At 38.4% G+C, this 23,372-nt stretch overlaps 1 protein-coding gene across 1 annotated transcript in view; it reads left to right on the top strand.

The window, feature by feature from the left end:
* Nucleotides 1-21,591, top strand: part of LOC146600009 (chondroitin sulfate proteoglycan 4-like) — a 29,619-nt gene extending 8,028 nt beyond the window's left edge. Inside the window, exons 6-10 of the mRNA XM_085297705.1 lie at nt 4,190-4,388; nt 7,673-7,804; nt 12,057-12,229; nt 15,934-16,117; nt 16,651-21,591. Coding sequence (XP_085153831.1) covers nt 4,190-4,388; nt 7,673-7,804; nt 12,057-12,229; nt 15,934-16,117; nt 16,651-18,704 — 2,742 coding nt within the window. The 3' untranslated portion in view covers nt 18,705-21,591. The remainder of the gene's footprint in view (nt 1-4,189; nt 4,389-7,672; nt 7,805-12,056; nt 12,230-15,933; nt 16,118-16,650) is intronic.
* Nucleotides 21,592-23,372: the final 1,781 nt, after the last annotated feature.

Genomic DNA, 23,372 nt, shown 5'->3' with positions numbered 1-23,372 from the left:
AAAAGCAGAATGAAATGGTGCAGGTCACCTGATGAACCTGTGGTTGCAGTAAACCAACTGTGAGGCATCAAGACAGAGAAGACATTTAGGAATAGATCCAAAAGAAGATAATCAGGATATTGAGAGGCTGCATGATCATCATCTCCAGTGCTGCATGGTGCAGTTTACAAATTGGTGGCACCTAAAACATGCAGCGAGTTTTGTATGTTTAGTAGCATTTTGCATAGAGAGAATGTATTGCTGTAGAGACGGTCATAGGCTTGTGTTGTGCATATAGRCTTTTCGCATGAGAAAAGACAGAATTTTTAACACTGATAATGACAGTAGTGTGCAGCTTTACAGTAATGGCAGGCATCCTGTGATAATCTGCAGATATCCACRAAGCAGGACGCTGTAGCTGTTAGATCTCTACCCCGTGCAGAGACTGCTGATGGAAGGGCAGACTCTCTTTGCAGGCAGTCGGTGTTACGGAGTAAAACCTCTCCTGCTGAAAGTAATTACGGGGGTACTCCATAGACACTAGCACTGCAGGCAGCAATGGTTATCTAGCAGCAGATGAGAGGGATACACGTCCAGTCAGWTTTTTTTGTCTCCCTTCTGGTGTGYTACTGCCTTTGAATTACAGTCTGTTCACAGAGCCGAGGCTGTGCAGCGCACACCGATTTCTCCAGAATGGCTGTTAAGTCCAGGCTTCCCGAGAACAAGGAGAACGTGGCTTCGCCTAGGATGGCTGGTCCCCTCCACTAGGCACACAGTTTACCTACCCAGAACCAGGGTGTTGCATTTGCTGTGGTATTCCTGGTCATGCATAGCTGTTGCTGAGAAATAGGTTTTATTTTTGTAATGAATGGGTAGTAAAATATACGCATAAGTGGGATTCATGTGCATACAGAAACAAAGCTGGCAGTCAAGTTAAATAGTGTGCGTGTGTGTGTGTATATGTATATATAGTATATGTATAGTCAAGTTATCTACTGAGAGGCGTACCTCAAGATGATCCTTCTTCAGAGCAACCTTACACATCCCTAATAGGTTGGAGAAAATGGATTTTTCTTAGTCCTACTAGATACTGAGATGAACTGAGCATTCCCATGTAGGATGATACTTGCTGATCCCTGTGTTCTAGCCGAGCAGTTTGTCCTCCTCAAGGATAAGGCCAGTAGTGAAAGMTGAGTATTGCCCTTTTAGGCAATGTCTTTTGAAAGGTCAGAAGCATACGAAGTATACAAAAGTGTAAAATCAGGGACCAGTATTGTAAAAACTGAGGCATCTACAGGATGTCTTGTTCAAAACACCTTATTTTAAAAAAGGAAATGCTTCAATTTTATGCCTTGGATTTTATTGTGTTTTTTAGGAAAAAAAAAAAAGGCTCACTTCTGGGGCATCTGTAACATCCCTTCTTCAATCCACAGTGTCCATTGTATTTACAAGGTTATGAGCACTATGGGGAGAGTTTTAAGAGGACAGCCAGCTGAGTATTTGGGGGCTTATTTCTGTTTTTTTTCAAGGAAATGAAAGTAATTGAAGTTTTTTTTATTTCCTTTTTTKACTGAGCTTTTATAACATGCTGAAGAATTTAGTTAATGTAATACATGAGGTATAGAAAGTTTTACTGTACTGAGAGTTTCTTTAACATGTGCTAGGAGTCCTTGTGTTCAAGTCAAAGTRTTTCCATTAGAAAATGAGTGCTTGAAGGGTAAATGCATTTAGTAAGTGCATTTATACAGCATTTTAGGGTTTATTTCTTATAATTTTGGCATGTTTTATAGTGAGGGTTTCTTTGGGGTGCATGGAGAGAGAAATCTGATTTATAAAGAGTTGGTGCTGAGGCCTTACTTGCTCCATTTATCTATTACATAAATATGTTTATCTGTTAATGCTGATCTGAAATGATTGTAYCCTTTTGTTGCCACAAGAGGGCTGTGTTTTCCTATAATTAGATTTTTTTTCCAAAACAAAATTCAAAGACTGATTTTTTTTTCCTTTAAATCATTCACTTATTAAAATGGTTGGATATATAGAGTATGTAGTAGGATATGTAACATAAAAGGAGAGAGACAGGTAAGCTGAATGCTGTAAGCAGACCAGAATGGATTATTTCCCTGCAGGCAGGGTCGCAAACCTTTCTGTGGACCATGCCAAAAGTGTTAGGCAAATGCAAAATCAATGTAATACTGCATCCTAGAGATGGAGCTTACAGTTTTCATGGTGTCCTTCAAGGAGGACTTGGTCCTAGATGTGGAAAATAAACTGCTTGAACAGTATTTGTGGTATTCTGAGTGCCCGCTTCCCTACAGCCCTTTTCAGCTCGTGTATCTCCTTTCATTCTTCGAGGATCGTGTTACAGGTCACAGAGGACCTCAGCATGTACAGTACATTAAAAAAAAAAAAAAAAAGTATTAATGTCCTGGTACAATAGAAATAAACACTGATTTTACAGTCAAAAAACTCAATTTTTCTTCTAGTAAGAGAAAATTTTTTAAAAACTTACGGAAGTTTAGCCAGAGTCTTATGTGGTAACATATTTGCATAGTCCTTTCTTATGTTTTTCTGTACTCTATATGTGACCTTGTATTTTCTGTGTAGAATAGTCTGAAGCAAGTGTTAGTGACATGAGTTTGGATGGTCTCAGAACACCAAACCAGTGACACTAATGCACTCAGCTAGTGACTCTGGTCATTAGAGAAGTCCACCTTTGCTGTTAGTTACCAACCTGTGTTTTCCTAGGTAACATCTTCTATCAAACTTCTCTAGTAATTACATTATAGAGAAATAAATATTTCAAGAAGAAAATGGCTATTTCATGTTTGCAAGATGTGTTACATTTCTGTGATAGAAAACATCTCAACTTTTTTTTTCAGACCTGTTTTCTTAGTTGGAAAACACGTATAATTTCATTACAGTGTCTTGTTTACCATGGCAAAGATTTTGTGATACAATGGAGGCTGAAATTCTGCTTCTATTGAAATGCCATGGCAAAAATCCCAGTGACTTTTAAAAAAGTCAGTATTGCATTGATAATTTTCATTAAACAGTAACATTAATGCTTAGGGAAAAATCTGTGATTATTGAAGCTTATTTTTGGCAGATGTAAAACATCCTTTGTCAAGGATCATGTACACTCTTTAACCTTTTGGTGTGATATTACTACCAGATACTTACTAAAAGTGTACTAAGGCCCTAGGAAGACAGGAAAGGACAGTAGAGTGAGTGTTTTGAAGCTCAAGCCAAGGTTTTAAAGACTCAGGCTTTAAAGATTATACACAATGAAATAAACTGCATGAAATGAATTGACATTGGTGTATTGAATGTTTAGGGACTTTATTTCATTTTCAGGGAAATACGTATTGTTTTTTGTTAGTCTTAGTGCTTAGTCAGTAATTCTAAGTAAATACTGCAAAGATGAGGAGTAAAGCAGGCTGTTGCTTACTGTTTCCAAACCAGAAATTAAGCAGAGAGTTATGAATGATGCTCAGATAGCAGTCCTCTCTGCTCAAAAGAAAGATCTTGCCGTGTGTACTTTAGCTAAAAAAATGCAAGTGTATTTTCTAGAATTAAGTAACAGGTTTTACACCATCTTCCCAATACTAGTTATTTATTTTGACTTGAAGCATGCAAAGTGCCAAACAGCTGTTGGAGGTGTTGGTGCCCTCATCTCCCACTGGAAGGAACACCTCTGGGAATTTTTCAGTGTACAAGAAAGGGCCTTTAGTGCATACGGTAAAAAGAAAATACTTCAGCTACAAGAAGTGTTTCATTTATATTAAAGATTTTGTTGTCCTCAGGCTGTTTTTCTTTTTCCTGTAATGAAAGTTGAGTATGTTGAATGTCCTACCCACTGTGAAGTACGTGACACTAGTGTTCATATGTATGTGTTGGAAAGGAGTTCCTTGACTCAGTTATCAAAATACAGTTTTGCTGTGTTTTTAAGAATTTGGATAGTGCCTGACAAACAGAGCACTTGTACTGCTGCTATCTAAAATCCAAACTGATACTGAATGTGTTTGCTAGTGTTATTTCATTGTCTTGTTTTTGAAAATCATTTGCCAACATTAACCATTGCCATCCAGGATCACAAATTTGGATGGACAGTAAGGAAATGTCTTATAGTGACATACAGTAAGAATCTGTATTCTTTCTTTTTCTTCGTGCTTTTTTCCCCTGTTTTTATTTTCTGTTATTTTCCTAGGTCTGGGTGGGTTCAGTCACAGAAATAACTGTTGACGACCTCTGTGCAGAAGACAAGGACTCCTCACCATCTGAACTGATATACACCCTTACTCTGCCTAGCAATGGGCACTTGGCTCTGAAGTCTTCTCCAAACAACAGCATCCTTAATTTTACTCAGGCTCATATAATAGATGGGCAGCTGGTATTTGTACACAGTGGTATGTGGTTCCAAAAATACAACCTCTGTTACCAGAATACTGGTCCTGTTCAGTTTGTTTGTGTTTGTAATCTTTTGAGGATGTCCTTGTAATGTCACAAAAGTCTCAGACCACTGTTTGCGTGATACATGTTCTTACAAACTAAACAGGAAAGAGTCCTATAACTATTTAAATATGTGCCCACCAAGAACCTCCTCTATTCTGGGGAAGAAATACTAGTTGTTCCGTTAGTGGCAATGTCCTTCTGAACGTAAGTCCATGGCTTGCAGGAACAAATGTAGACATGAGATATGAAATTGAGTTTTTTGATCGTTGTTACCGAGTATCTTCTGGAGCTTTTCCATCCTGCAGAGCTATTCATGGATTAACAGGCTCTCAGGTAGCTGACAGAGTATAGTCATGTTCCTGAGGAGCTCTGGGCAATGAAATAATGGTTCCTGTGGGTGATGTCAACCTTCCCTTCAGGCTACAAAGGAATTCAGCTGCTTTTCTTCTGCTCCAGCTCTGTTTTAATATTACCTTAGCTGAAAGGAGAAGAAAGGAGGAGCTAAAACAGAAATAAGCCAGCTGTGTTTTGGATAAGAATTTGAGAGAGAATTTGAGTGCTCTCCCACCAGCCCTGATGAAGGGAAAATTAGTGCTCTTGGGTTTAGCAGTCACTTCAGATCTGTGCTGTGACTTCATGAATGTTGGTGCAGGTTGAAAAGCTCTGACTTCAAAGGCAATATTTTGCAGAGTGTATATGTATTGCTGAAGTTGCTTTGCAAACAGTGTAATAGCTGTTGGTGAGCTCTAGGTATTCTATTCAAATGGGAGGTCAAGAACATGGCAAAAGTGAGTCAAGCTGTTTAAGCTGTTGTTCCAAGGGAGATTTTGACATGTAAAGCCCCTGTCGTGATGGAACGGTAGAAGGAAGATGGTAGTCTTAATTTGAGGAACTGAATCCACTGTATTTCGGAAGGGGTAAATGCACACCTGCAGCTTTAGGGAATGAATCTAGATAGATTAAAAGAAGTAAAAGAAATAGCAAATTTCATTTTTCAGTGAGCAGGAGTGTGGGCTGTACAGTAAAACTGAAATGTAAAACTACTCCAGTCATGTGCTTGCTCCTGCAGCTGCTCTGTCTCTGCCATCTCACCATCATGGCCAGTGTTTCATAAAGGACTCCTGCTATTTCACTTTTTCTTCTTTCTCAGTCTGGGATTTTCTTTCCTCCTTCATGATTATTGCTGGAAGTGTACTCATCTTCTTGCCCCCAGCCTTGTCCTGGGGCCTTTCCTTACCTGGTTGCTATCATTACTCTTCTTTCCCCTTCAACTGTTGTTCTGGTCCTTACCTTGAGTCTTTTAGCGTATACTAACTTCTTTGGCTACTCCTGAGAAATACCCCATTTCCTGCCCTCCATAGTCTGGTTTCTGCTCTTCCTGCTCACTCTAAACCTTTCCAAAGCAAAAGCGTTTTTGGGGCTGAGATTGCTCTTCTGTCCACTGGCTACTCCTGATAGCACTGATGGTTCCAGCTGTCAAAGGTCTTCTGCATCTGTACATTGTAATGTTCGTCTTCAGGTTGTTTTGTATTGCAAAAGAAAGTAGTACCATGTTTTTGCTTTCATGCCTCTGATATTAATCTGTGTAAAACCTTTTTCTTCATCTTTGTTTGATGTTGTGAATTGCAAGTTGTTGCTTTTATTCAGCGCTGAGTTGCAAATCTGCTTCTTTTTTCTTAGGTTTTCCCCTGAAGTTTTGTCCTCAATAATCCCTGCATGTTCTGTCACAAGCATAAATGCAGAAACAGAACATACCTTTCCTTTTCTCTCTGTGGAAATTGCTTCCCTTCTTCCACCCTTGCTTGCACTTCAGGGTACTGCCTGCCCACTTTGGCAGGAGAGAGTCTGTTCTTAAACCCTGCTGAACTGAACTGTCAGCTCTCCTTAAGCCTCAAATGTCTTGCAGTGCAGTTCTCGCAACCCTCTTCCTGGTGTCCTTTTTATTACTTCCAATTAGTTACCCCTTTAAAATTAATTATGCTACAGTAATACATGCTTCACCCAAGTAGCACTTGAGGGTTTAGTTCTGTTCCTGATTCTGTCAATGACAAATTTCTGATTATTTCAGTCAGAAAGCTGCTCTTCATTAGTCAAGAAAGCAAGTAAAGCAAAGTAAGCATTCTCCTCCCAACCTAAGGCAAATCCTAAACTCCTCATTGTCCTTTTAAATGTGCAACCACTTGTGTGTTTTTATCAAGAGAAAATAAAAGCTTTTTTTTAAAAAAAAAGATTTGGTATTCCAGGGCTGCTTCTCTGCTTGCCATAGGTGATTTGTTAACTATGATTCCCTAGGGGAACAGTTAACTGTAGTTAACTTCCCTAGGGGAGTTTTTAACCAGTCTCAGAACCAACACTGATTCTTCTGGTATATTAATTTATGGTTAGGCAAGGAGTGCTGATCTTCACATAAAAGTACATGGCAACCTTTAGGATATATGTTCATGTGGCAAAGCAAACAGAAGAGCAAGAGTGACTCCTGGCAGCAGTTAATATTGTAAATTTTCGTTCTCTTTTTCTACCTAAATAGTTTGAGGACCCTCTATTTAAAGCACTGTGCATCTTAAAAAGTCAGTTCCGAGAAATATATTTTTACGGGAATTCACTTAATTTCCTGGAAATATTTTACTATTGCTTATGCCAGACTACATATAGGTACTAAGATTAAAGAAGAAAATGGGCATTTATTATGAGTGCACATAACCCTTGAAATAGTTTGAGCTGTGACAACATATCCTCTTCAGCAAAGCTGAAGGGAAAGCAGAGGAAAAGGAAACAGAGTGAATCAGCTCCCAGGTTAAATCTAAACCAAATGAAAGGCTGTTCTACCTATTTTTCTACCAAAATTACATCTCTGCCAAAATTTGACTATTTAAGTGCTCAGGTCCCTCCTAAGGTATAAAAGGAGGAGAAAACTTGGGGCCAGTTTCTCCCCATGTTTAAACTGGTTTCAGCTCCACTGGGTTCAGTGAAAGAAGAAGGGAAGGGGCAGTCTGCTGATTTACATCCATGGAATATTTGCCCTTCAGTTTAAGCAAAAGCCATGTGCATGGGATGGTGTTCTCTGCATTATGATTTTATTTAATTCTTGATTAAGATGCAGAAATACTGATCAAAAAATGACTTCAGGATGACTGGGTTTTTTCACTATGGTCAAAAGCAAAATGTATGCAGTGTATGTTTGTGTGTTTTAGATGAAAAATGGGAAAATAAAAGAAATTTAATGTTTTGTTTTCTACAGGAGCAATGTCTGGAGGCTTCAGCTTTCAGGTTACAGATGGTTTGAACTTTGCACCTCGACAAATTTTTAGCATCACAGCTCAGACTCTGATAGTTAGCCTGGAAGTCAACAAAGGACTCGGCGTCTTTCCAGGTTTGGTTTTAACAGATTATCTTGATTTCATGCACTTGGAAGTAGTTTCATAAGCTACCATGTATACAGTTATTTGTTATATAGCTGACTAAACTATAGATAACTGTACATGGAAACGCCCATCTGTCTGATTTTTAAAAGATCAGTCATGTCTCAAATGTTCTTACTGTTGTGTGGGCTTTGATTTTTTGATATGTGTTTGTGCTGTCAGTGATGGAAATAGGCAGTGAAATATGTAAGTGCAGCGTGCAGTAACACTGTTTGCCTAAGCACTGAAAATTTCCTGTTCAAATTTGTTTAGAAGTTCAATATTGCATTTATAGAAATAAAGATGCAAAGTGCTGGTTAGAATATTCAGCCTCTCTCAGCTGGTTGTGAGTTTGCCTAGCAGAAGCAGAGTGAAGCCCAAGTCCATGGGGCTCTGAATAGCACACTCAAGCTAACTAGAACGCATGTTCGCTTTCTTATTTGAGCGGAGTTATGGAGAGCAGCTGGGACTCACCGATGAACCAGACTGAACAGCCTTGGTTCATATTTGTGCATTTGGAAATAGCTGGGTCAGCAGCTTCGTATTTTTTTAATGAAATCCTACTCCTGCAGGAACTAATGAGTTAAGAGAGTCTCACCAGAACTGCTTATTGCTTTGCATTGGCAAGAGTAATCCCTCACTGAGTTAGTGATCTAACATTAAGTACAGGATTAAAACAGAAATAAAGATTAGTCTTCTATCAGCAATGTCTTCCATCAGACTTCTCATGTAGATGTTGTTTGTACTACTTTCTTTCCTTTTTTTTTTTCTCTGAATATGGTGCATATAGCCAGAGAGAAGTTCAACACTGGGAAAGCTCTTAACTATTAATCTGTGCCTTGATTTATTAATCCTAAACAGAAAAGAAGTACTTCAGTTTCTTAAACTTCCTGTATATAAGCTATATAAATAAAGGCTTGCAATGAAAGCCACTTAAACATAGGCAACAAAAAATGGGATTGTAGCAGCATGATCTTCTAATTCAGTCGATATAAATGGGATTCAGATAAATCCACTTACAAGGCTTATTAATCTGTCTGTGATTTTGGTGTGTAAGGGTGCCTCAGGCACAGAGGTTTATAGGAATTCTATCTTAAGCCAAAGATAGTTGTAAGGAAAATATGCCTGATACTTTCATAGAAGAAAAGTCTCTCAGAGTTTCTGTCAGTTCTCCAGGTTGGAAAATACAGTATTTTTTTTTCCAGCACTGCAAGCCATATTCATCTAGGCATACAGCTTTTGCTGAATTCTCACTTACATTGAGTTAGTAATACTTTTTTAATGACAACTTTGCTACCTTTCTTACCTCTTTTGGTTTTGCCAATTTTTAAAGATATTCTTGAGCTGTACAGTTTTCAGTGAGCGAATGCTGATACTGGATCATCTTGGAATGACTGTTCAAACAGTGGTGGTGCCAGCTGCTCACCCACACATAAACAATAGCCAGTGTCCCGTTACATTTTATAGCACTGCAGGAAATGTTAATTTTGAGACAACTTGAAAGATTTTCTCTCCAGGGAAGAATACATTGTGAAGAATTTGCCATGTCTTCAATACTGGGTGTAAACTATTTTCTCAAGCATATTCTTCTGAAATTTTATAAGCACATGTACTGCTGTCCTCTTTCCTGTTGAATATACCAGATTTGTTTTTGCAATTTATGGATTTTCTCTGTCTGTCAGAAGCTTATTTTATTTGGTATGCTCACTAAATTGATAGATATATAAGTTTTTCCTACATGTGCTATGTAACTGAAATATGAAGATTTGCTCTTTTCAAGGAAGCAATTGCTCAAAGAAAGAATGAGCTGAGTTGCTGTTTGAGAAGAAGGGTTGTAGTTGCTCAGAAGCTGAGCTGTCTGAGCCAGGCAGTAGATGAGATAATCCATAGCTGTGTAGCAGTGATAGGAAGAATGCTTATGCCAGAGTCCTTTCCCAATTTTGTAGGCAGTAAGAACAGAAAACAAAATTATTACGGATACCAGAGTAATTAGATACTGATAATGGTGTTAGGCTGTTGTATTTTGCCTGCATAGCTTAGTGCTGCTGTGCTCTGCACCACCCATCCTTGCAATATGTCTTTCTCCTCTTTCTCTCTTCTCAGAATTTGTGTGGTTTTGCTTGTGTGATGTCTGTGCTCCCACGCTTGGGATCAGGATTTGTTCTCACTTCCCTTCCCTTTACCCAGTGTGTTGGCTAGTGAAATGTTGCCCTTTCTGTTGAGGTGCTGAACCAGAGCAGAGCTGCTGCAGGTGCTGGAAAAGGCTTTCAGGTCCCAGGAGAAATACGGGGAAAGGAGGAGGTTGTCTGAGGGAGGATCCCATTTCACAGGAAAGGATGAGATGCAGTGCTAAACTATATTTCAGCCTTTGCTTCAGCGAAGTCCTGGCTCTTGAGTGAGATCAGGTCTATGAGGAACAAGCCAGGGCTTTATGGCACTGAGGTACATGTCCCCTCCACCCTCTGCCCTGTACTGCGATGGCAGTGTTGTAAATGTGATGCGTGATATCATTATCATGAAAAATTGAAGTGGTACCATCCATCACTACAGCATAACTGTTTTTGAGAGTCACTCTGTCTTAATCTCTTAGGACACTGGACCCTGATTTGCATAAGTATGAGGTTGTTGAGAAATAGCTGTGTTGTGCAGATAACATGTGGTCTGATTAACTGTTGCTCTCTGCTCTACATTCCTGAACACATCTGCTGTGTGCACAACACAAGGTCATGCTTCTTCACCACCTTGGCACACAGAAAAGGGAAAGGAAAAGTAGAGAGAGGAAGAGGAGGGGCATGTCTTGAATTAGTTACTGTGCAAGAGAATCCTAGACCTGAGGGACTGATTTGCTTTTTTAAGGACTATGGATACAGAGAGGCATGGGAAGATGAAAAGGAGAAAAGAGACAGAGCAAGAGGATTTCATTTTGTTACATCAATTCTGTTTCAAACTAGATGTGATTTGAGCCAGGGCACAACCGCGTGTAAACAGGCAGAATCCTAAGGTTACCAAATGCTTGCAAAATTGCTTCCCATTCATCAGTTTGCTTGCTGTATTTTTTTCTGCTGAATATTATAGCAGGAACACATTTTGTGTTACTTCTCTGTAAAGATTATGCTTTAGTGGAGATGGGTTGCTAATTCATACTTCAAAGATACATATGGCTAGTGTCTGAAATTATATATTGATACCTATAAAGCTTGGTACTCAAAAACCCAATATACAAGGGAGGCAGAAGTGGGACTGATGGGGAACTCCTAGAATTATTTCTGTTTGAAACTTACAGGAATCTGTTGCTCTTCCAAATGCATCATAGTAAACATCAGGTTTAGTTGCTGAGTGTATACTGTGAGGAGAGATTACATCAAGAAGAAGGCAGATAAAATCCTGGTATTTTGCAGCCCTGTCATTGCTGGGTGTAGCTTACACAACAGCTAGCAATAAGTATGTCTTTGTTTTTGTTACAGCCGTGTCAAAAACTGTCTTGGTTGGGCTAAAATCCAGAAAGCTCTCTACAGTCTTTAAGCCAGAATGTACTAGATAGTGCAGTGTTATGTATTAAAAGGAATTTATTACCCCTCAGTCTCCATCTGTCTAGGGAATATGTCGTTTCAGTTCAGGCCATTGTTTGTATGTGTGATGTCCTCACTATTTTTAGTTCAGTGTTTATTTAATGGTAATCATCTCTTCATATCGATAAAGCATAGTTCAGATACCTGACATTAATTGATTTTGGTTTATGTGTGTTCACTAAAAACTACTGGATTAAGGCAGACCTTGCCAAATCACCCTGCCTTCTGTGAGCAAATGGGGCTACCAAAGACATTAGCAATGGTGTCTGCAACTGGAATCTGAATTCACTGCTAGACATGTAATGCAGGAGCAGGACTTCTCATYGTGCTTTATTCCTTACTTGGGATTTTTTTTTTCAGAAGCTAATATTTATTAATTGTATTTCTTGTAGAGAACTGTGTATTTTTCATGTCTGTAAAACAAAGATAGTTCATATTTATGTTTTTTTTTGAATGAAAACCTATGGAAGAATTGTATTATTTAAAGGTACCTAGGAAGGTAACTAGGAAAAGAATAATACTGCTGATCTTATTAAACACTATTAAAATTTGAAGTACAGTAATTAGATGAGTGGCTGAGTTATGCATATAAAACTGACCCTTCATGAAAAATTGCAGTTGCAAATCTGAGTTACTTTTAATTCACATTTTTTAGGTTCCAGGAAACCTATTTCACAACATGATCTGAGAGCTGTGACCAATGATGTGACCAATGCAGGAAACAGAACTATAACTTTTATGATTGTAACTTCCCCAAAACTTGGAAGACTGATCAGAGTAAATTCTGGTAATACCACTCAGGAAATCCTCAGTTTTACACAGTCTATGGTAAGCATTTACTTTATAATAGTTCTGGGGTAGATTGTTACTTCAAAGGCCAACCCAGTTGCTTGCTCTTTGTCTCATCCATTTCTATCTGTTTGGTAACCAGGCATATGTGACCCATCAATGCAATTGCCTAGATTTACTGTGTCATTAAATATCTGGCATTAGTACTGAATGCAAGAGGAGCCTTTTTTTCCCTCTTCTTGGATGCTCACATAGTCTTGGCCATTTCCACTGTTTTGCCTGTAACAGTATTTTTCAAGAAGAGTTGTTCTGTTGCCAGCAGTCAGAGGTTGGAAGCATTTAATTTCTGATGGAAGGAGCTGCCTTTTGCTATATGAAAACTCCAAGCATCAGATTCATTTAAGCTATATGCAGTCCTCATTGACATCCCCAAGCTGATTTTTATTGACTTCATTGGCTGGGATATTAGGTGTTTAAAGAATCTCGTCCATGATACAGTCACTCATACTTGGAAGACTAGAAAAGTGACAGCTCATGTAGTTTGATGGAAAATGTCCCCTGAGAAACTGCAACTGAAAATAAATGACTTACATCTGTGTGCAAAGTTTGAATATAAATGTCCTCTGTTAAATAAGCTACTCTYGGTAGATTTTTTAGTAGGGGGAAATAGAAGGAACTCAATCTTCTGACTTTGTTGGAGGAAAGATTAAGAGGTAATTTGGTCCTAATCTACATTTGCAGATTAAGAAAGTAAATGTTTGATCTAGGAAATGAAAAAAATGAGAAAACCTATTGGCTAGAAATTGAAATTTGCCGATAAAATCTAGAAAGGTTCACATTTTTAATAACTACAGTTATCGTTAGACTTTGAAACAACTTCACCGAGGACTGTAGTAGAATCTCCACAAGAGTTGTATAAACCAAGATGAAGACAGGGCATCTCTTTTAATACTGTATTCTAGTCCCATTTTGTTATTGGCCTTGTTGCAATAACTACTAAGCTGGATTCTGTGTTTTACATTACGAGAGAGGTGGACTGTGTAATGACACTGTTCTGTTCCTAAAATGTATGATTTTATGAGTGTTAGATGAAACAGTTAAGAATGTGAGACAGAAAATCTTACAGCTAAAGTTTTGAAGTTTTGCTCTCTTAGCCTAAAGATACGATCTCTACATGCTTTTGGGGCAGTGGCATGCTATAGCATGGCATTTTTTACCTATTGCTTTAGTCCTTACTAATGTAACTAAATTTCCTTTGAACTTTAGAAATTGTGTAAGGATTTGAGCTGTAGTAATGTGTGTATTTTTCTTCCCTGCTTGAGTTATTTGTACTGGTGGTTTTCACTTCAAACAAGTAGAGCTTAGGGAGTAAATTGTGGTGTCTTAATGATCTTGCTAGTCATTCTGATAGAGGATGGGAATAAGGAAGAAAAAAAAAGATCTAAAATAAACATTAGCTATCTAGTGTGTTACAGCCACATGAAATAAAGTATCAGTGAAGAAATAATATTAGTATTACAGATATAGTATATTCTTCATTACTTGGAAAATAAATCCTTCAGCTTATGTTAGTTACAAAATGCTTATAAATCTGATTTGAATTTAAAAGTATTTTGGGTTAATTTAGTTCTTTTGAGTTTCATTGACTTTGGTCTATATTGTGAAATTTAAATTTTCACATTCACTGCTTCTGACAAGCAGTATGTAGCTAGATTCTACTAGCTACTAGTTGATACTTTTGCTGTGGTGCTGAACTCTTTTTTATGTTGTATAGTTTATTTCCTCATTGCAAAAAAGGAAAAAAAGGCTGAAATCACTATTGAATTCTAGTGAATTTTTTCAAGGACAGTTGTTTTGTAAACAATATAAGAAAATTAATTTGCTCATTAAACAGACTTAAAAGTATATCACGGTCATTTTCAACATGAGGTTTGGGGTTTTCCTTTTCCTCATTCTTCAACCAGTACTTTCTATAATATCTGAAAGTATTTTCATCTTGCAGCAAGCCAACATTTGTTCATTCTATTTAAAATCATTGCAGAGGTAAACAACAGAATCCACACTAGTGCTATTTTTTTATTAGCCCAGATATTAATATTGGCTTGCAATTAAAAAACAACAACCCCCCACCACCCTAGGAGGATTTAACAGTTGGTAGTAAACACCAAGGGATTTATAGACTGAATATTGTGCCAGTTCTTCTTATATAAATTTGCTTTCTCCAACTTAAAGTCATAGAGAAATGTTCTGGAAAATTATCCTGAACCAGCATATCCTTTTAATATCACTTTTGAATATTTTTTCACATAATAGCTATTAAGAATTAAATCACGATAGGGAAAGCATAAATGTGGAGATTTATGTATGAGATTTTATAATGTCAGTTCGAATTTCTTAGTCAATAAGACAGGATGTTTTTGAGGCTGTTGAGAAAATTGACCCTGGAAGCCCTGTTTCCTACGTGATGTCAGTGAGGCCTCTTGCAATGGTTTCAGGATTAGCTCTGTCTGTCATTACAGCTCAGATTCTGCAGTGCTAAAGTGCTCTGCTGGCTGGGTTTTGGTTTTCTTTTTCACACCTTTCAAGCATATGTCATAGAAACATCTACTAATGAATTCCTCTAGGGTGCTTGCAACCTCCTTACCAGTTCTAAACGTAGAACTGGCACCATCTCAGATGGTGAGCTCTTTGGCAATTATAAACTAATACAGATAAGCCAGGCCAGTAGTTGCTTGGGAAGCTGCCAAGGATTTAATAGGTAGCTGTTTTCTCTCCAGGTCAGTGGATGAATTATCAAGTGGAGGCTGAATTTACTGATTGAGATTAAAGTAGTGTCCTAATCTTGTGGTTACTGGGAATGTCATTGTACTTTCAGTACATAATGTTATTAATCCTAAAGTTCTGGTGTAGTTCCAGCTGATGAGAATCCTAGTATGAAAATGCTATCCTTTGCTTTCGGACCTGAACAAGTGAATGGCTGTATCTTGTTTGTATATTTATTTCTCTGAAGATTAACTGCAGGATTCTCTGTTGAAGCTTAAATCCTGCCTGTGAGACTGACGAGATTTTCTTGTAAGGATCTGCAGGGTCTCCCAAGCAGGAACATGACAAGCTAGCTTCCTTCCTGTTTCTTAGGTATCCCTCTTCCTCCCATGATACAGAAATTTTCGATTAAGCTCTCTCATTGGCTGCTTGGTTAGAAAGGAGAAAATATTTTCATGGTCATTGCATCTACTTCAGGTTTCAGTAGTCTCTCACCAAGTATCTTTTGCTATCTACTATGAAAAACATGATCCATCAAAATTTTTTTCAAGCCTTCATTCTTTCATATGTTTTTCTAGAACAATTAGTCCAGTCTAGACGGTATCCTTATAAAGGAAAATCCCCTAGTCATATGGCAGTCTTCTCTAAAGGTACAGTCTATCAGAGCTCACATTCATAGCTTCCATTGCTAATTTGAGATAAGTTTCTCAATGTTTTATGCCTCTGTTCTTAGCGTAAGGCCTTTATCAAGCATTTGTCCCAGTAACATTTCCGCTACCTTCAAGTATGCTTGTCAGCCAACACAGATTTAATCTTCAGAGAAAAATCTCTTTAGGTAAGTTATATGTACAGTCATTATGCATGGACTAAGGTACACGGTCCTCTATTGAACAGTGTTATGATTTTTTTTTCTTTCCTTCCACCTCTATATTTAAAATTTTTTTTCCTCTTGCATCTGTGGCTTTCTTGATCTTAAACAGGTAGATGAAGGTGTGATCATGTATGAGCACTTACAAGCTGAGGCAGCCGACTGGAGTGCAGAAGATTTCTTTTCTTTTACTGTCTCCTCTCCACCATCAACCCTGGACCTCCAGGTGTTCCATATTGCCATTTCATATGGAATTACCAGGCATGATCGGAACAGTCGTCTTCTAGCAAACACAGGTGGAGATGCTGTGCTCTTTGAGTCTTCTAACAATTTTGGACCTTTCTGGTTTCCAATGAGCAAGTGTAAAAAACTGAAGGATAATTTTTCTTCAGTAACAAATGACCAGAATGCTTTTAACACAGAGTGTATTGTAGATAGTAGCTTGAAAAACTGCATCACTGCATCTTTAAAAATGATATTAACTACATATGTTTGATCCTTGATACTGTTGTAGTAGGTATCCTCCATTTTGCTATAATAGTAGGGATAATGAAAGCACCATCTGGAGCTGTGAGATACTGATATTTACATAATCTTGCTCTATGCATCAATAGAAAATATAGTTTCTTATATTTAAATCTGTATTTAAAAATAGTAGTAATATATTTCTAGCCGTGACACATGGAAATCAAAGATTCTATGAAAGAGAAACATTTGATTTCACAGTTCTTTTCTGAGCATCATCTGTATTTGACATGCATATCTGATTTTTGAAGCATTGCAACTATAAATTGTTCAGTTTTTAAGCTTCTGATTTCCTTTCTGCTAGGTGCTGTTGTCCAGGAAGGAGGTAGAGTCTTAATCAACAAAACTAATTTAGATGCTTCAAATCTGCTGWTTAAGTTACCTGAAGTACAACGCTCCATGTATGAAATCTGGTATCAAGTTATATCTTTACCCCAATGTGGCATGATTATTGTTGGAGAAAGAAATGTTACGAAAGAGAAACCTAACTTCTCCCAGTACATACTGAACAAATTTGGAATTGTGTATGTGCATGATGATTCTGAATCACTCACTGACAATTTCACTTTTGCTGTTTGGTTAAACCTAAAGAGCAAATCTGCTACAAAGCCCCATGGCGATGTTTTAGAAGAGATGTTTAATATCACTGTTGTTCCAGTGAATGACCAAGCTCCAGAACTGAAGACTAAAAGGCTACGCTTGAAAGTCCTGCAGGGAGATGTGTCAGTGCTGGGGTCAGAGAATCTGAAAGTTGAAGACCTAGATAACCCCCCAAGCGAGCTCAAATATGCTGTTATTAGTAATCCTAACAATGGTTATTTAGCAACAAAGAGCAATCTCAGTGTCTCCATACAGGATTTCACACAAGCTGATGTTGACAATGGCAGAATTTGGTTTGTACAGGATGGAAGTTCATCCTCTGGGGTGTTTTATTTCAGTGTAACTGATGGTAAACATCGCCCTTTATACAAACTTTTCAATCTTGAAGTCATACCAATTGCTCTTGTCCTGGTAAATCATACTGATGTTGCACTTCTGCAAGGCCAGACATCTGTCACTATTACTAACGTTCATCTAGCAGCTGTCACAAATGGAAAAAGTACTAATATTATGTATGAAGTAACTCAGCCCCTCAAATTTGGGCACCTGATGATTGGAAATGAGCAGGTTACTAAATTTGAGCAGGCGGATTTGTACTTAGGAAGGCTGTCTTACTACCTGACAAATCTCACTGCATTCAGAGAAGTATTGGAGTTTATGGTGTTCACTGCCGAAGGTAATCTAACAGGACAAGCGCTGAACATCACAATGAAACCTTTAGTACAAGTTACTGCTGACATGCAAATTTCAAATCAAGCAGTTTACAAATTCAGAAGCAATGACCTGAATGCTTCTGAGCTAGCTAGTTTGACACACAGTAATCCTAGATTTGAAGTGATAGTACCCCCATATCATGGAAGAATCGTAAAGAGGAGCCTGATGAATAATGCAGTGTTTGAAGATATTCAGACATTTACCCAGACTGACATTGATAGCGGTGTTGTACTCCTAGACATAGATACAAATATGACAGGCATCGATCTTTTAAATGACTCATTCACTTTTATGCTCAGGGCAGATGACGTGCAGCCTGCTGTCGGCTGTTTTCAGTACTCCATAGTGCCATATGACCCCCTGCTTGTGCAGCATTTTACAACTGAAGTGCCTTTCTTAACCAGGAAAACCACTTTAAATATTCTCACTACCTCAAAGGATGAGGCACCAGTTTCCTCCCACAACAACGAACCTACAGTAGCAGCATGGAAGACTGCACCAACCATGCGGCAAGGTCAGAATCACTGGGGAGATCTACACGAGGAAGGTCCACTGCCTAATCTGGTGGTGGCAACAAGTGAATCAACAGAGGCTGAGAGCACAGTCCAAGCCAATGCTAGGAGTCCCAGAAAGCAACCAAATGAAAGCAGCAACCCTTGGTACATCATTATCCCCCTGGTCTTGGTGTCTGTGTTACTCTTTATTGCTGTTATTTCTGTGTGTATTTTGTTAATGTGTCAGAAAAAAGAGAAGGCAAAACCACTTGTCAAAAATCAGATGGATGCAACACTCGGTAGTTCAGGTCATGGTCTGGAACGGAGCGTGACGGTACCCACTGTTACAGTGACCCCTCTCTTGAAGGGGGTTGAGAAAAGTACAGCCACAACATTCACACCAATTAACCATCAACAGCTGCATCCTGCAGTAGTTTCTCATCCTGTAAAACAGTCCTTGCAAAGTAGCTGTTTAAACCTTGATCCTGAAATGATTCAGTACTGTCGAAAGACAAACCCAACGTTGAAGCGCAATCAGTATTGGGTGTAGTTTGTGGCCAGTTTTGGACATGTGAATAGGTATGGAAGGGAAAGGAGAGTATATATTATTGACATATGATTTACTCTTTATTGTGCTTATTTATTATTGATTGAACAATTCACTGTTAGATGAAATCCAAGTAACTGTGAAATCAAAAAAAAAAAAAAATCCTAATGATTATAGTGGCCTTAAAATCAGATTTCTAATTGTTACTTTAGCAAAGTTCCCATTGAATTCAGTGCAGAACTTGGCACTATAGATTTTAAGTGTACTCTGTGTATGGAGTATTTCTTATTTTCCATGATAGGAATAGAGTAGAATTTTCCATCATGGATTATATATTTTTAATATGATTGCTTTTTTTGAAGAATGAAATTTGCTGTAAAGGTCTTGTGTTCTGTCCTGCAGCAGCACTTCTATTTAAACAACTTGCCACTGTTTTTATGAGCAATTGCCAGAGTGCTAATCTCAAAAATGCCATTTTGACCTAAAGGCTGTTCAAAGGCCAGAACTAAAGAAACAAAGGTGTGATTATTTTGACAGGTATTCATCTGGGTCAATGAACTGGAAATCTATGCAATAATACTACAGCAATGACAGATAAAGGCTGCTGGTAAAACACTGTTACTGTGAGCTGTCGTTTGTTTTTCTGAGGATTTTTTTTTCTGCCTTTATTACTGAACTCTAACCTTTAATGTCTGCAGACTGGTAAAATGCATCCATGACCTCTAATCCACATGGCAAAAAATGTGTATCTGCTGAATTATCTTCAGGCTTAGGTTGTGTCTGGAAGTACGTACCGAATTTCCTGCTGCTGACTCAGGGCTAGATTCTGCCTTCAGTGAAGCAAACAGCTCTCTCGAGTCTGGGAGCTCAAGCAGACGACAGTAGAACCGAGTCCTCTTCTGCGTGCTGGCACGTATTGAGGAACTACTGACAGAAGCAGTTCTGTGAGAAGGTAAATACTCTGGTCTGAAGTTACTCAAACTGCYCTTCATGTTGGAGAGCTCTGATCACGTGTGCCTTACACACTAGGACAAGCCTCTGATTTTAGCTCTGTTGGTAAAATGGACAATAATTTCTCTGGAAGGGGAATGTTTGTATGAAAATCCAAGCTCAGTAGCAGTCTCCTGTCAAGGTCCAGGCTTTCCTCTCTAGAAGACAACAGCAGAATTCTTACTGACTTTAGAGGCAATGAATTGACTTCAGGGGAATTGTGCTGTGATCATAACCAGTCTCTTACTAAACAGTGAACTCTGATCTATTTTTTCCAGCAAGCTTTTCTGTAAAAACATTGCACTTGGGGTCAGGACGCCACAGTACTGCTCTGAGTGAACACTGGAATAACATTTTTGTTTGAGCCAAAGTGCTGCTATTTTCGCTTTTTTAGAAAGGATGTGTGTGCCTGAGCATCCTTGGTGCTACTCATTTCGTGATACTTTGTCCTGGGTAATTATTTTTGTTATTGGTGATATTAGCTGTGATTTTGCTATTTATTCATTTCAGTTATGGGGAGTTTTTACCAGTGAGGATGGCCAGATTAAGTCTCTGGTTATTGCTTTGTCTTGAGAACTAAATTCAGGAGCAGTTTTACTAATCTTTATCACCTCTGCCATGGTCAGCCTTAACTGAGGGGCATTTTGAAGTGATGTGTTGTTCAGAGCCCATTTCCAGGGAAGAGTTCACTGTCAGCATAAAATTTTCAGGCCACATCTTCAGCTGATGGTGTTAGTGGAGTGCTAGTGACTAAAGATATGCACCCTTAATATCCTCAGGCTAGAATGCATTTGAACACTATAACCACAATTTTTATTTACCTGTCATTATCATTTTTCTGTGATGCCAGTGTGAGTAGGCTTGAACTCACCCAGCACCATCATAGTAAAAGGCTGTGATGTTCTGGTGTCCCAGACAAGCTGCTCTGGACCTGTATTACAGAATTTTGTCTTCTTTCCCAAAGAAAATCTTTGGAACTCTGCTTTTAGAAACTCAGCTGGAGAAGTGGTGCTGCCAGCCAGTCCAATGTCCTTGTGCAGGAACTGTTTTATGTTTCCTGCAGTTTTCTGGGCCTTTTCTCCTAGCACCAAGCAAAGAGCAGCTTCCTCCGAAAGCGAGCTGTCAGCAGAGGATTCACTGCATCCTGCCTCTGATGCCTTCTAGCTGGAGCAGGAATCTGATCCCTTCACACCTCCTGCAAGAYTCGCTACAAGAAGGAGTAAAGAATTACAATCCAGCACTTCCATGACACTTAGTGGTAGGGAAATGTGAGACAAGCCTCTCTGTGACCTTCCTGTCAACAGCAAAAGAGATGTTATACTTTGATACCTCCATGAGACCAAGTTATGTGCCACCAATCTAGTGCCAAAATGTTGCAATACTGAAAGCTACTGGCGTGAGGTAACAAAATCCTCACTGAGGATGTCCTGACGGGTTGAATAGAAAATGTGGAACCGAAATGTGTGCTTAATGAGACTTTACCTGTGTTTATAATGATGCTTGTTTAGCAAAATGTAGCTGTTCAGTGTACACTGGAGATAGAGCATAGCACCGCTCTGATACTGATGGTGGTAAAACCTAAGATCGACARTCCTGAATGAGTCAGAAATACAAGCAATACAAATAGAACTCCAGGACTGAATGGACCTATTTGTGTACTATAAACAAGAAATCACACATGGAAAATACAGTAAAAGTAATAACTCTACAGAATTAGTGCTGACTACTTCTGATTCAAATATGGTGGGCTGAACTCCTGTTTTCAAAATGCTTTTGGCTGACAGGTTTTCATTTCGAGTAGATCAGCATTATAGAATTGTATTTTGAATGCTGTTCTCAATTTTTAAGTGTTGGGGGTTTTTTTGTTTTTTAATAAAAGCAATCTAAGTAGCCTAATTCATCTGTGAAGTAAGCCTGCATTCAGTCTTCTCCCTCAGTTGGGGCTGTTATGATATAATTGTTTATACCAAAACACCTGCTGTCTTATGAGAACCATATATGGAAAAGAATGTTATGTCAGTGATTCCTGAGTTTCATTTAAAATGCAGAGGTAAAAACGATAACTGATAACTTATGGTGGATTTTACTTTAATATGCTGTCCTGAATTCCTGTTAAAAAACGTCTGATTGAATTTAAGCTCTCCCTATTGACAATACAGAAAAGTAGTTTCTGGCAGAGGATGGTTTGTCTAGTTCTTTTGTGGATACCTGTACGTACGAGATGAACAGTTCTTCTGAGGCACCCATCTCTTTTTGTGGACCTTAGAGGAACTGAAGTGACTCCCTCAGACTATCCAACTTTTAGATAGCTAATACTAAGTGAGATGAATCTCATCTTTGGTTTCACAAATAGCAACCAATGTAGAAAATCCCCAAGAAAGCAAACATTTTGTAACTACAGATTCTCAGCATGATTCCAGGAACAAACATAGTTTATGGTCAGGATCTACTTTGCATTTTTGGTTGTTTCACTTAACTTTGCAGGTGTGTATTTTATTTCAGAAAGGTGGGATTTTTGAAGGATTCGTTCTCTTACCAAGTGAAATTTAAAACTGCAGCATGAGAGTGCCTTGAAAACGTATCTAAAAACAGTAAAATATTTTGTTTATAAACAGTACAGTCATTTTTGTGTTTTTCTTTAAAGACCATCTATAAAGTACTGCAGTGAAGAAAAGCAGATTCCTGTTGCCAATAAAAATCTCCTACCCAGTTTTCTGATGTTTATTTTTTAAATGACGTGCAGAGATGCTGTTGTGCTATACCTAGCATTGTCCCTCTAACATAGTGTATAGGGCCAGAGTAGGAGAGCGAAGATCTCTCCACACGTCCACCTGACTGTCCAACGCTTGTATGAGTGTAACATGAAGACAAATGCATGCATTTGAACATGCTCAAGCAACACGGCTTTGGGTTTATTTCAACCAGTTTTCCTGTTGTTTCACTGCATATGCCTAGAAGCATATAGAAGTTTAAATTCTTAAATATTAATACCTTAGCACAGTTTTGTTGTTGTTTTATATATATATATATATATATATATATATATATATATATGTTTGTTACATTTTATTCTCAGTCAAAAATGTGCAGTTGATCCAGTCTCAGGACCTCCCTAAAACGTTTCTTTCTGTTTGAAGTGTTTGCATTAGCTGTGTGACAGCATATGCTTTTGTGCCACAGCTGAACTGCCAGTGCGGTGGAGGTGCTTCCATCTGATCAGGCAGCCGAGCAAGCCTCTCATTGTATTTCAGCCATTTGAATCTGTAACGCCGAATTACTAAGCTGTTCTAATATATTATGAGCCCAGTGACCTGCCAGATACTGTAAAAACAGTGAGTGTGAAAAGCGGTCTGCCCTACAGAAGCARATGGTGCGGCTCTCCCTTGTCTGCTTCTCTGGGGAAAGTGGTGTCTGCGGGGATGAGCCCTCTGTGCCCGCTGTGGTGGGCCTGCGTCCAGCAGTGGAGCTTGTAGTAAGCCAATCAGTGCAAATGTCATAAATCAGAAAATGCTGATCAGTCTGAGTTAAAAATCATTCCATATGTTCCTGATTTTRAAAGAGGAAAAGAGGCTTAAAATTGTAAAAGTAACCTTTTTTCCTAGTTCTTTTTTAATGAAAAAATTCTGCCTTACATTGATATGATACTGTTTGAGAGTATTATGATAAGATGTTATTATCCAG

The sequence above is a fragment of the Rhea americana genome, unplaced genomic scaffold (genome assembly GCF_003343005.1).
Source record: "Rhea americana isolate MKP2758 unplaced genomic scaffold, rheAme1 scaffold_13, whole genome shotgun sequence".
Taxonomy (NCBI): domain Eukaryota; kingdom Metazoa; phylum Chordata; class Aves; order Rheiformes; family Rheidae; genus Rhea; species Rhea americana.
The sequence above is the reverse complement of the archived record's forward strand: the minus strand, read 5'-3'. Positions and strand labels throughout refer to the sequence as shown.